This window comes from Grampus griseus (assembly GCF_964374135.1).
Source record: "Grampus griseus genome assembly, chromosome: 20".
Taxonomy (NCBI): domain Eukaryota; kingdom Metazoa; phylum Chordata; class Mammalia; order Artiodactyla; family Delphinidae; genus Grampus; species Grampus griseus.
Window position 1 is genome coordinate 51,089,509 of NC_139014.1, and position 12,536 is coordinate 51,102,044.

Consider the following 12,536-nt stretch of genomic DNA (forward strand, 5'->3'; position numbering starts at 1 on the left):
GGAACGGGGAACTAACAAGCTACCACCAACCGGAAGAATTCAGGAAAGGTCAAAAGGAGAGAGGAAACGCCCGCCCGTACGTCCTACCAACCTCCCAGAATCCTTCTCGCTGGAATCCATCTTGGCTGAGTGATGCGAGCGCCACCAGGAAAGACCCTGAGCCAGAATGAGTGGCCAGAGACAACCCGGAAACTAACCCCATTGCCATAAAACCCGAGTCTGCGAGCCACGTGGCAGAGCAGTTCTCCTGGGTTCCCTTACCCTGCTGCTCTCTGCCTGGGCGCCCTTCCCAATTAAGCCTCTTGCTTTGTCAGCACGTGTATGTCTCCTCAGACAATTCATTTCCAAGTGTTAGACAAGAGCCCGCTCTCGGGCCCTGGAAGGGGTCCCCCTTCCTGCAGCAGTTATGTTTATTGTCTGTTCCTTCTCTCCTCCCCTGGTCCCTGCTAAAATGCAAACTCAAGGCAGAGATATTTGGCTGATTTGTTCATCACTACTTTCCAAGGGCCTAAGACCGTGCCCAGCCCATAGTAACTACTCAATGACTATTACATGAACGGATGAATAAATGAATGAATGCATGAATAGACAGTAGAGTTGTCAGGAGTTTTGGAGGCGGACACTCCTGACTTCAACCCCTGCTCCATCAATTACTACCTGGTGTCTTTGGGCAAGTGACACGAAGACAAGAGTGAATACCTCACTGGGCTCCAGTGAGGATGACGCGAGATACTGACTGGCCCACAGTGGGTGCTGAGTTAATGCCTGCTACTCAGAGCCAGACTGGACTCCCCAGCCAGGACACCAGGCTCAGCGGACTGGAGCGCAACGGTGATAACGTCAGTTCCCTCTTGGATGAGGCAGCACCTGAGAGAGGAAAGTTCTTTCTCCAGCGCATGGACACAGGCTCAGGTAGGCATCCCAAATAAGGGGCAGGGAGGGGTGGGAGACCACTCTGCCTCCCCACAGGAGGAAGGGGGGCTGCTGGGCCCCAGGACCCTCCTCCTCCTGCTGCTTCCGCCTGTGTGGGAGGCCAGGAGCCTGCGCTGATAGCCGCTCCACTTGGCAAAGCAGGGCACGTGGGCGGTGGCCAACACACTGAGGAAGTGTGACCATCCGGGTCCCCTGGGGCCGCAGTGGCAGCAGCCCGGAGCGAGCCAGACACAGATGGCGGGGTGCTCAGGCAGCCACCCGCGCGCAAGCCACCCACTCCTCAGCGCACTCCCGTGCCTCCGGGGGCGACCCTCTGGCAAAGCTGTTTGCAGCAAAAATCCAAACTGCAAGTAACAGCAGGACCAGAAGAGAACCAGAGCAGGGAAGCAGATGGCAGCTTGCGGTGAGCACGGGCTGCCCTCCTGGGAGCCAAGTGCCACGAGGATGCTGGGCGTGGCTGGATGGCTGCTTCCCACGGGCTCCAGCTGGGAGCGAGGGGGCCCCTGATTCTCCCAACCTCCTGCAGGCTTGTGCCAAGGTGGACCCTCCCCAGGGGCCCTAACTGGGCTACTGGTTACCCGCCAGCCTGTGGGAGGGTGTTTGAGATGATTTAAAAACCACCATGTGAAGCCACTTTCCTACTCCACAAATTCCCCTTTCAGTCAATCAAGAAGCAACAAGGAGAGAGGGGCCGGAAGCAGGAATACAGACCTAGCATCAATGGGCACCGCAGGGCCCCAGCCAGGGCCATCTGTGATAAGACTACAGGGAAGTCAAAAGCCCCCTGCTGGGAAAAGGTTCTAAAGTGATCTAAACAAGGAACCCGCTTTCCTCTTTTGCAAATGTCTCTTTCAATCAGCAAACCTTTCCCGAACACGTTTTATATGAAAAGCACTGCAGGAAACACAGTAAGTGTTGGTGCAGCCCGGTCTCCACTGAGCTATAATCAGGATGCTGAGTGAAACAGGGAAGGCACAGCGGACGCTGAGCGGAGAAGAATGCTCTCATTGTATTAATCAGCTTCCAATTACTTACAAATTGGCCTTCTCCCCTTTCTAGCTCATCCGCCTCAGAGAATGCCCGCATCCTCAAAGAAGCCTTCCTACTCCAAAGGTACATTTTAGAGGCTGCAGGAATGGTTTCTAGAATCCTGGGCAATCTGAATTCCAATTAACTTTCCCCCTGATTACAGTATAACTTTGAGTGAGTCACTCTTTTTTTTTTTTTTAATGAATCGGATTAAAGGCTAAACAATCAATGACGTGAATTTCTGGCTTTGCAACATCGTGTGTTTAGAAGCGCCGGTGAGGTCCTTCCCAAGCTCGCACTAACACACCCAAGAAAGCTCGTGAGTGAAGGGCACGCGCACACCAGCACGGGAGGGATCTGACATTTCACCTACAGTCAGTCTCCCCTCTGAAGACAGGCGAGTGGGATGGATGAGACGAGTGTCACGGGTCCACCCACCCTTGCCTGCCTAGCAGGGATCAGGGTGCAGGGTCAGGGCTGTCCCTGGGCAGCCTTCCTGGCGTGGCACGATTACGGGTTTCTGGTGGTGCTCAGGGGCTGTCCTCCCTCCTCTAATTCTGTCTTTATGGATGGGAGATAGACTCCCAGCAAACAACCAGGTAGGTGTGGGAAGGAGCTGGCAACAGTGAACTGCATCTGGGAAGGTGTGTTTTCTTAAGTAAAGCTCAATCGTGGGAGAGTGGGGAGAGCCAAACTAGGGGTTACAGATTTCCAAGTCCTCCCTAGTTCTGTTTTTTCTTTTTTTTTTTTGCAGTATGCGGGCCTCTCACTGTTGTGGCCTCTCCCGTTGCGGAGCACAGGCTCCGGACGCGCACGCTCAGCGGCCATGGCTCACGGACCCAGCCGCTCCGCGGCATGTGGGATTCTCCCGGACCGGGGCACGAACCCGTGTTCCCTGCATCGGCAGGCAGACCCTCAACCACTGCGCCACCAGGGAAGCCTCCTCCCTAGTCCTGATGGCCAGAGGGCCAGGTCCCAGGAGAATCAGGGTATCTCCTCCGTGGAGCAGAATCCCAGACAAAGGAAAGGGGCTGTGAGCAGTGCTTGAGCTGCTTCCGGTAAACCCTGGGCCTGCAGCTCTCACAGCATCAGGAGGGGGATAAAGGCACATGTGCAACCACCAAGACCAAACACAGGAAGCCACCAAAGTCAGACAAAAGAGAAAAAAAGAATCAGTGACATGGAAGAAAAGTTTTAAGATTTTTCGGAATGGAGGGAAAAATGAAGAGAACTTGAAAATGACTTGGTAGAAGATGATAAATACACAAGGCAGAGAATGGAAATGCACTCTTCAAATTCCAAGTGCTCCCAAGAAGAGCCCAGACTAGTTCAGGAACAAAGCAATAAGCAAAAGCATAACTGAAAAGCTTTTCTGGATGGAAGATCCAACTATGTTCGTCCTAGACAAAAATCAGTGAAAATGACCCCGGCGCATCCAGATGACATTACTAACTTCCAAATATAGGCATAAATAATACCACCAGGTTATTTAAAAGGGGATAAAAGCATACGCCTGGCTTCAGACTTCTCCCCCACGTCTCTGTTCTCGCCTTCAAAACTGCTTTATGCTGAGCATCAGATCTGGTCAGCCCGCCTTCTCCTGTTCTCAGTTTTGACTTCACGGGCTACACCTGCTTGTTGCCTACACTGCATCCTGGAAACTGTCTTCTGGTTCACAAGGTCCTTCCCTGGGGTTCTGCAGGTGTGCCTGATGTGCCGTTTAACCAGTCCACTGAGGGATGTCTCATTCCCTTTTCTTTCTTTCTTTTTTTTTTTTTAGATTTTTTTTTGATGTGGATCATTTTTAAAGTCTTTTATTGAATTTGTTACAATACTGCTTCTGTTTTATGTTTTGGTTTTTTGGCCATGAGGCATGTGGGATTGAACCTGCACCCCCTGCGTTTGGAAGGCGGAGTCTTAACCACTGGACTGCCAGGGAAGGCCCTTAGTCCCTTTTCTGTGTCTTTAAATCTCGAACTTGTATCAGAGTTTATTAATTTGCTGACAAGGAAACCAGGAAAGTGACCAAAGAACGTGCCCATCCACAGAGGGAATAGAAATGAGGTGGGACAGGGAGCTGGGAGGCCGAACACTTATATAAGCAGCTGGTTTAATTAGGTAAAGACTGCAGTTTCGTGTGGTCACAAAAACATCATATTCATGGCAGTCAGTACAGTGGATATCAGGGGCCGGGGACTCCAAGCTGTTGGGAGTGCCAACCAGGGATCAAAAATAAAAAACAATGAATAAGAAGCAAATGATAAGGAACCATCTGTGTCTGTTAATGGGAATGACAAGGTTTACTGCTCTAAAAAATTACTGAAGTATCATTTGATTGAGTTTGTGAATTCCTTAATAACATTTTTCATTTTTAGAAAAGAAAATGGTTCATTTGGTTCTTTTTCAAATTTGCTCATTCTTTTTTCAAATGTCCTATTTGTTCAGTTGGGCTTCTATTGCTTCTCTTATCTCTTTTACTTAATTTAAAAACTTATTTGGACTTTCCTGGCAGTCCAGTGGTTAGGACTCCGTGCTTCCACTGCAGGGGGCACGGGCTCGATCCCTGGTCGGGGAGCTAAGATCCCACATGCCGTGCAGTGAGGCCAAAAAAAAAAAACCTATTTATATTTCTTTCACAGTTTCACTATTATCTCTAGTTCCCTGGGCACTGATTCTCCTAGTCGTTACATTTGCCTACTCTCCCTCATGGTGGTTCTTTTCACGTGTGGTCGGTTAGACAACAGAAGCCAAACTCACAGAATTTTGAGTGGGAAAGATTATGATCAATTGCATTATCAGTCAAGTCACTGTCTTTTTTGTATAAAGGCAACAGCTATTACCAGATAGCAAAAGACTCAGAAAATACACTGTCCACATGTCATTATTTAAGATCACATAGCCAGCTAATTATAAGTCAAAAGCAATAACTCAAGGGTGTATAGGTAATGAGGTTCTATAAACACTGGTGTTTAGTTTTCCCTTCTAAGTATCCATTCTGAGGACATAATCTCAAATGTAGTCAAAAAGCTATGTACACAGATATATAAAGCAATTAGCAATGAGAAGGAAAAAAGGAAATAACTCAGATGGCTTAAATTAGCAGAATATCCATATGACAGAATGTTTACAAAGAGTTATTGATTACACTGAGAACTGCTTACGATAAAATGTTAATTTTAAAACAGAGGTTCGACAATATAAAGAAAACAGACACAGAAAAAAGATAGAAAGTAATTACGCCAAAATGCTAACAGTGATTGTCTCTGGATGGTAAGATCATGGATTTTGGGAGGGTGTATACTTCTTTATGCTTTCTATACATTGTGAATATCAATGATCCATATTAATTTTATAATCAGTAAAGAGTTAAATGTATAAAATATTTAAAAAAATGAAAACTTCTAAGGGTAACAACAGTCAAGAACTTAAATATCTGGGGTAATACTAAATAAGAAAGATGAAATATCATGGTACTAACTCTGACATTATAGTCTATAATTTATACTCAACACAGTAGCCAGAGTATCCTTTAAAAATTGGGGGAGGGCTCCCCTGGTGGCGCAGTGGTTGAGAGTCCGCCTGCCGATGCAGGGGACACGGGTTCGAGCCCTGGTCTGGGAAGATCCCACATGCCACGGAGCAACTGGGCCCGTGAGCCACAACTACTGAGCCTGCATGTCTGGAGCCTGTGCTCCGCAACAAGAGAGGCCGCGATAGTGAGAGGCCTGCGCATCGCGATGAAGAGTGGCCTCCGCTTGCCACAATTAGAGAAAGCCCTCACACAGAAACGAAGACCCAACACAGCAAAAATAAATAAATTAAGAAAAACAAAAAAACAAAATACCCCCCAAAAAACATGCCAGGGAATCCTAAAGACCTTCTAATTGATAATAAAAGATAATATCAATATCTAATTGATAATAAAAATAAAAAATATTATCTAAAAGATAATAAAATTGATCATAAAATATCAATAAAAATTGATAATAAATAATAAAATAAATAAAAGATAATAAAAAAAAATTGGAGGAGGATTCAGGTCACGCTTCTCCTCTACTTCAGACCTTCGAGGGCTCCCCATTTCACTCAGAGTAAAAGCCAAAGTCCTTCCAAGGATCTACAAGGACCAACATGATCTGACCCCCGGCCACGTCTCTGACCTCCTCTCCTGAACCTGACTTTGCTCCAGTCACACTGTTCTACTTGCTGTTCCTCAAACCTACTAAGGACACACCTGCCTCAGGGCCTTTACACTTGCAGTGCCCTTTACTTGGAATGCTTTCTGTCCACGCAGCCACACAGTGTGTTCCACACCTCAGCTCAGATGACATTTTATCAGTGAGCCCTTTCCTGACCCCTGTAAAAAATAACAGCTACCCCTATGTTCCCATCACCCCGTCCCCTTTACCAAGTACTTTTTCACCATCGGTGACATGGCAGAACTTACTTTATTGCGTTTGTGGTCTCCATCTCCCATGAGAAGAGTTCTTTTGCCCGGTGCATAGAAGATGCCCAATAACTAAGCGTTGAATGCCCGAACAACTAAATGCGTGAGGCTGTAAGCTCCAGAAGAGCAGAGGGGCCGAAGCGGACACCACTGCATCCCCGAAGCGCACAAAACAGGCAGCAGTGCCAACCTGATGGTCCCAGGGACATGTAACCAACATTCGACTCACTCCAGAAAAAAATACTTGTAATTACAGCCAAAGATGACAGCAGAGAAGAGTCAAATGGAAAAAGAAGATAAGCGTGTCTGGGCACAGTAATATGAGAGTTTCCATCAGAAAAGGCAAGATCTTCCATCAGGACCTGGTTTTTGCTGCACGACAGAACGCCACATTTTTATCACAGACTCAGAACCAGCTCTGTGTGGCACTTAAAATGACATTTCAAATGCTCTTTCTATTTATCTATCTCTTTGTTGCGATTAGATATTTTTCTACAGGAAAAAAAAAAAAGGCATTAGGAAACCAATTTCCCTGGCACTCTCCCGCCCCAAAAGCAGGCAGGAAAATGCAGCGCTTGGGTATGGCTTCCACAGGCACCCAGACAGACACACATACTTTCAGGGCCCATCCACACCTCCTAAGCGTCCACAGTCTGCCTGGTCCTGCAGAGGGAATACAGCATCCTTGATCTCGCCCAGTTTTATCAGCCTCTAGAAATTCAAGGACAAACTGATAGCACAGTGCACAGCCTCATATTCTTTACTTAAGGAAAGATAAGAAAATTCATCCTAAGCTATTTCAGACTTTCCTGGGCATCGGAGCGCTCAGAGATTAGGACGGGCTGGTGGTGGACGCTGCCTGCGGTAGCTCAGGACTATTAATGAGCGTAAGGGTAACTCACAGTGGGGCTGGACGGGGCCAGCTGACCCCTACCCAAGCCCTCCACTAAATTATTACATTTGCTAAATTTTTTTTTTTTTTTTTTGCGGTACGTGGGCCCCTCACTGTTGTGGTCTCTTCCGCTGCGGAGCACAGGCTCCGGACGCGCAGGCTCAGTGGCCATGGCTCACGGGTCCAGCCGTTCTGCGGCATGTGGGATCTTCCCGGACCGGGGCACGAACCCGTGTCCCCTGCATCGGCAGGCGGACTTTCAACCACTGCACCACCAGGGAAGCCCGACGTTTGCTAACTTTGTCTTTCCTCTTATCGCCCTCCTTTTCCTTGACAATTCCTTCATCTCCATCCTCCCCACAGCTCAGCCGCGTCTTGCCATCCTGCTCAGGAATCTCCTACAAGATAGTATTTTGGGGAATTTTCCTCTCTCGTGGATGCCTGCATCTTAGAAGGGACCCCTTGAAGCCCAGAAGGACCTCAAGTTCAGAGGGGGAAGTTCCAGCTGGGTAAGAGAGGCAGGCTTCTAATATTGATGGAGTGCCTATTCTAGGCTGGACACTTTGTCTACTGTAATGATGTTGCTGAATGTTCAAGGTATCTCCAGGAAACAGGTATTATCGTCTCCATTTCAGGATGAGACACCAGGGACCTCTGGGCAAGACAGACTAGAACGTTAGTTCACGCTTGGAGGCCCTGCCTACTATCTTCCCTGTTCCAAAGACACGACAGTGGTCCATGAAAAGATTCCAGCAAGGAAGCTCAACTGTTCTCAGAAGTAAGACATATATCTCGATGGATCAGAAGCTCCAAATATTTACTATTTTGAGGGGCTGAAGGCACAGCCTGCTGACTCAGAACCCAGAGGCAGGTGGAGGGAGCTGGAAGGTTGGTTTTCCAAGGGTACAGGGACTAAAAGTCTCCCATGGGAGGTGGGGGACCAGTCCCTGAAATGGGGGCTGGTGAAAGCACTTTCCATCTGAGGGAGGAAGCTGAAAAAACCAGAGGTACCGTTTCCCCACCCTCCTAAGACTAAAGCTTGTCTGTGAATGTGAATAGTGATAGAAGCTGGAAGAAGCACACACGTAGCCAGGGCCTGGCCAGACTGCCTATGGCTTTGATGACTGGCTCCAGGAATAATCCCATGATCGCTGTGAACATGCAGCTCATCACTAACCCAAGACAGCTGGCCCTGCGCCGGGGGACCCAGGACCTGGGTGGAGGCAACTTGAAATCACTCGGCAAGGAGGGCTGTGTGGAGGTGATGAGCAAGGAGAGAAAGAGAGAGAGAGACGGACTCCCACTCAAGATGAGCAGACGAACCCCAATTCCAAAACACCCAAGGAAAGGTGTTGCTGAGAGAGACAACCAACAAAGAGTCTCAAAGATTTAGCGAGCTGGAAAGGAACTGAGGAATTCACCCCTAAAGTATCTCAGAAAGGCAAAGAAAAAAAATGAGAAAGCACAGTTGGGAGCTGTGGAGAATGGATGGAGAGGCTCAGAACTGTATCCCACAGGGTTTCCAGGAGGGGAGACTTGGAATGGCAGGGCAGCAATATTCAAGGATACCATGGCGGAGGATTTTCTCTAACTAGAGACCTTTTATGGATCCTCAGATGAAAGGCGCATATTAATCACCAAGCAGGTAAGTAAAAAAAATAAATCCACATGTCGAAAACCTGGGGCATCTTCCCTCTACCCGACTCCTGTTCCTGAGATCCCTGGCCCGTGGCCTTCCCAGGAGCTGCCTGACAAGGTCCTCCACTGTTTTCGCCCCATTCCTGATCCTGGCACAGTGAGGAAAGCCCTGGGTTTGGGGTTGGGAGACGTAGGTTCGAGCCCCCCATCTGCTACTGCCTCAGAGTCCTTGCTGAGCCTTGATTTCTTCCCTTCAAATGGGATCAGAAGTAGAATGACAGAAATTTAGAACCAGAGGGACTTTGGGGGCGGCATCATCACAGCAGACCACGGCTAGACCACAGTCAGACCCACTAACTAGCTCGGTGCCCACAAGATACTTAACCTCCTGCGTCTCCACTTCCCCATCATTAAAAGGGGATAATAACAGCACTGGCCTGTGGGGTTGCATAAGGATGAAATGAATTCATTCGCGTAAAGAGCTTAGCACGGTGCCACGCGCAGAGTAAACCTTCAACCCGGGGCAGCCATTTCTGTTATGATAATAATAGACGCCCATGAAATGCCTCCTGCGACCTATATGCAGTGCGAGGGGCTCCCCACTGAAACCACGGACCCCAGGCAGAGCAGAACCAGGGTCCATTGCCCCCTCTGCACTGGGGAACGGGCAAGCCAGCCGGCTACCCTCCCCACCCTCATCCCGGGCTGCCCCTGGTAGGCCCTCCTTGGCCTTCTGAGAAGCCCCTCTCCGTGACCAACCATGAACTTCCCTGAATTCGTGCACGCCCCGGCCCTGCCCAGGCGCCCCCCAGACCCCGCTGCCCTGGGTACCCTACCTCTCTCTGCTCACTGCAGATCTTACACAGCCACAGGGGCCGCTTCTGGCCGGGGGAGGCCTCGATCCCGCATTTGGTGCAGACTTTCTACAAGAGAGAGGACACGGGAACGTAAACACTCAGCTCCTTCCTCCTCAGCTGAGGGGCTGGGAAAACTATAACCAAGGAGCCCTCTGGCACCTTCTGAGGGGATGGCTTTTGCTTCAGGCCCCAAGGGGCGATAACCCAAAGGATACAGATCATCTAAGACCCGTAGCCGGCTTTGGGGCACAATAGGTGTGCCCATCCAAGGATCTCCGTGATAGAAATTCACCCTCACACGTACATCCTGTTGGGATCACGTCAAAAAAAAATAAGCTTGCTGAGAGTCACAGCTGCATCATTTTCAATAGCAAGGAACTGGAAACAACCCAAACGCCCAATACCAGAGGCCGATCCAGGCAAACACAACTGAATACGATACGGCCTTAACAGCAGACTGTCGGTCCCCGGAAATGTGGGCAGGAAATGATGTTTTTCAACAAAGAAAACATAAAAAAAAAAAAAAAAGAGCATGGAATAGTGAAAGGAAGGGAAGACCAGGAACAACAAAAAAAAAAAGAACATGGAGCAAAGAAAACAGACATTTGTATATAACCCTGCAAAACATTCACTTGTGTGCCTGACAAGGTAAGACAATGATATGGTGACAAATACCAGTGACCGCTTGGGCACTTCCTTCATGCCAAGGCCCTTCATTTAACGATCCCAGGACCCCTGTCATATAAGAATTAGGCCCATTTTACAGGCAGTAGTTTGAGAATTGCTCAAGTTCATGCAGCAAGTAAGTAACAGACTCAGGTCTGCCTCTAGAGCTGCTATATAACCGCCCCCGGACACGTGGGCCGCCAGAACCTAGTCTCTGCAGCGCTTCTCCTTCTACAGAGTTGCTGACGATCACATAACTTCTCGGTACATATTTTGCTTCCCCGAGATGCACAGCCACAAGCCCTGGTGGGAAAAAGCCAGATGAAAGGCACCAGGAGGCAGAGGGGCGCTTGGTGGGGCTGAGACCTCTTCTGGGCTAACCCAGGCAGAGTCTGATTCAGGGACAGCGTGTCCTCCTCAGAGAACAGTCACACCAGCTAATCAATGCATCTTTCTGCCGCTGCGTGGAAGCTGCCCGGTCCCTGCGGGGCTAGGGGCTCTCTCCTCTCTCCTGTCGAGGGAAGGCTGTATCTGCGGCTTGGCCTTTTCTGCGGGCTGCCAACTGAGCAAGGAGCACACCTCTCCACGGAGAGGGAAATGTCACCAACTTGGCTTTTCAGAGCATGTTGTCACCGCCTGATTGGGCAGTGGGGCCACAGGAGGTGAGGAATCAGCTCGTGGCAGAAGGAAAGCTATGATACATTCGCGGGGGGTATGCATTCGCTTCCATCAGACCCGCAGGTACAAGAAATGTCATTTTTCTTTTATTTCTCCAAATAAATTGTAATCTGCTCCAAGCTCCTGTCCCTCTGGGTTGGCAGGAAAGTCCATCCCAGTCTGTTTGGGCTCCGCTCTCGCGAAGGTCCCAGGCTTGGGGTCTTTGGTGGCGCAGTACGTCTGGGAAGGGTCCCCTGGGTGCTGCCGGACTGCTCACTGCTGTGCTGTTCCCCCTCTGAGCTCCCACATCCCTCAGAGGGGGAAGGGGCCTGGCCACTTCTGTGTCAGGCCTGGGTTTGGGATCTGTGCCAGGCTGGGGTGCCCCCTCTCTGGGGGCCAGCAGCCTGTCCCCCTGGAGCCCCGAGCCACCAGTCTGGAGACTCCCCCTTCCCCACTAGAGCTGCCTCTTGCTACCCCTTCCAATGCTCACCCCAACCCTTCGACCTCTAGGACAGGGGCCCCCATAAGCCCATAAGATGGGACTCAAGAAACACACATGGGGGCTTCCCTGGTGGCACAGTGGTTGAGAGTACGCCTGCTGATGCAGGGGACACGGGTTCGTGCCCCGGTCCGGGAAGATCCCACATGCCGCGGAGCGGCTGGGCCCGTGAGCCATGGCCGCTGAGCCTGCGCGTCCGGAGCCTGTGCTCCGCAACGGGAGAGGCCGCAACGGTGACAGGCCCACGTACCGCAAAAAAAAAGAAACACACCCGGGCCCCTCCTTCCTGGGGTGAAGAGAGGGAGGAGGCGCTGCAGCCGGCGGGCTGTTTTTCCTGCTCATTCCCATGATCCCGTATAGAAGGCACACGTGGGAAAATCAGTGGAGCCGTCTCAGAGAGGGGAGATTTCCCTCTTGTGTTTTCTACATGCTTGTACGGTTCAATGACAGCTCGTCCTCCAAGCACGCAGTGTGCCCTAACCCCCTCCCAAGGTTGCTGAATCAGACGATGCTGCTGGGAATCGGGAGAGAAGACCAGTTCCTCCCATTATGGAACACCAGCCCCTGCCACCCTGGCAACAGAGCGTGAAGGAGGTGGGTGTCATGATGTCCATCATACGGGTGAAGGAAATGAGGCTCAGAGATGTTGAAGGCTGCCCGCAGTCCCACAGTTAGGTAGCGACAGTCAGGATTTGGGAAGCTCCCCTCTACTGGACCTTAGGAGAGCTGAGCACCGCGTGGAGCACAGCCCTGTGTTGGGAGGGTGGGGCCCGGTGAGGCACCCAACGCTCAGTCCCAGGTCGGCCTGCCTGCCAGGCCAAAGGGTATGTCTGGCTGCCTTGGAGGAGTGACATTTAAGCAGGGTTTGAAGGATGGGCGTGCACGTGCCCTCGATAAATAGCATCTGATTGACTGACT

The 12,536-nt window shown here is 50.2% G+C and overlaps 1 protein-coding gene across 2 annotated transcripts in view; it reads right to left on the minus strand.

The window, feature by feature from the left end:
* Positions 1–12,536, minus strand: part of RPH3AL (rabphilin 3A like (without C2 domains)) — a 118,892-nt gene that overhangs the window by 44,843 nt on the left and 61,513 nt on the right. The window contains exon 5 of one of the 2 annotated variants that reach the window (XM_082678339.1): positions 9,776–9,862. The exons of the other annotated variant lie outside the window; for it this stretch is intronic. Coding sequence (XP_082534465.1) covers positions 9,776–9,862 — 87 coding nt within the window. The remainder of the gene's footprint in view (positions 1–9,775; positions 9,863–12,536) is intronic. 2 annotated transcript variants of the gene reach the window in all.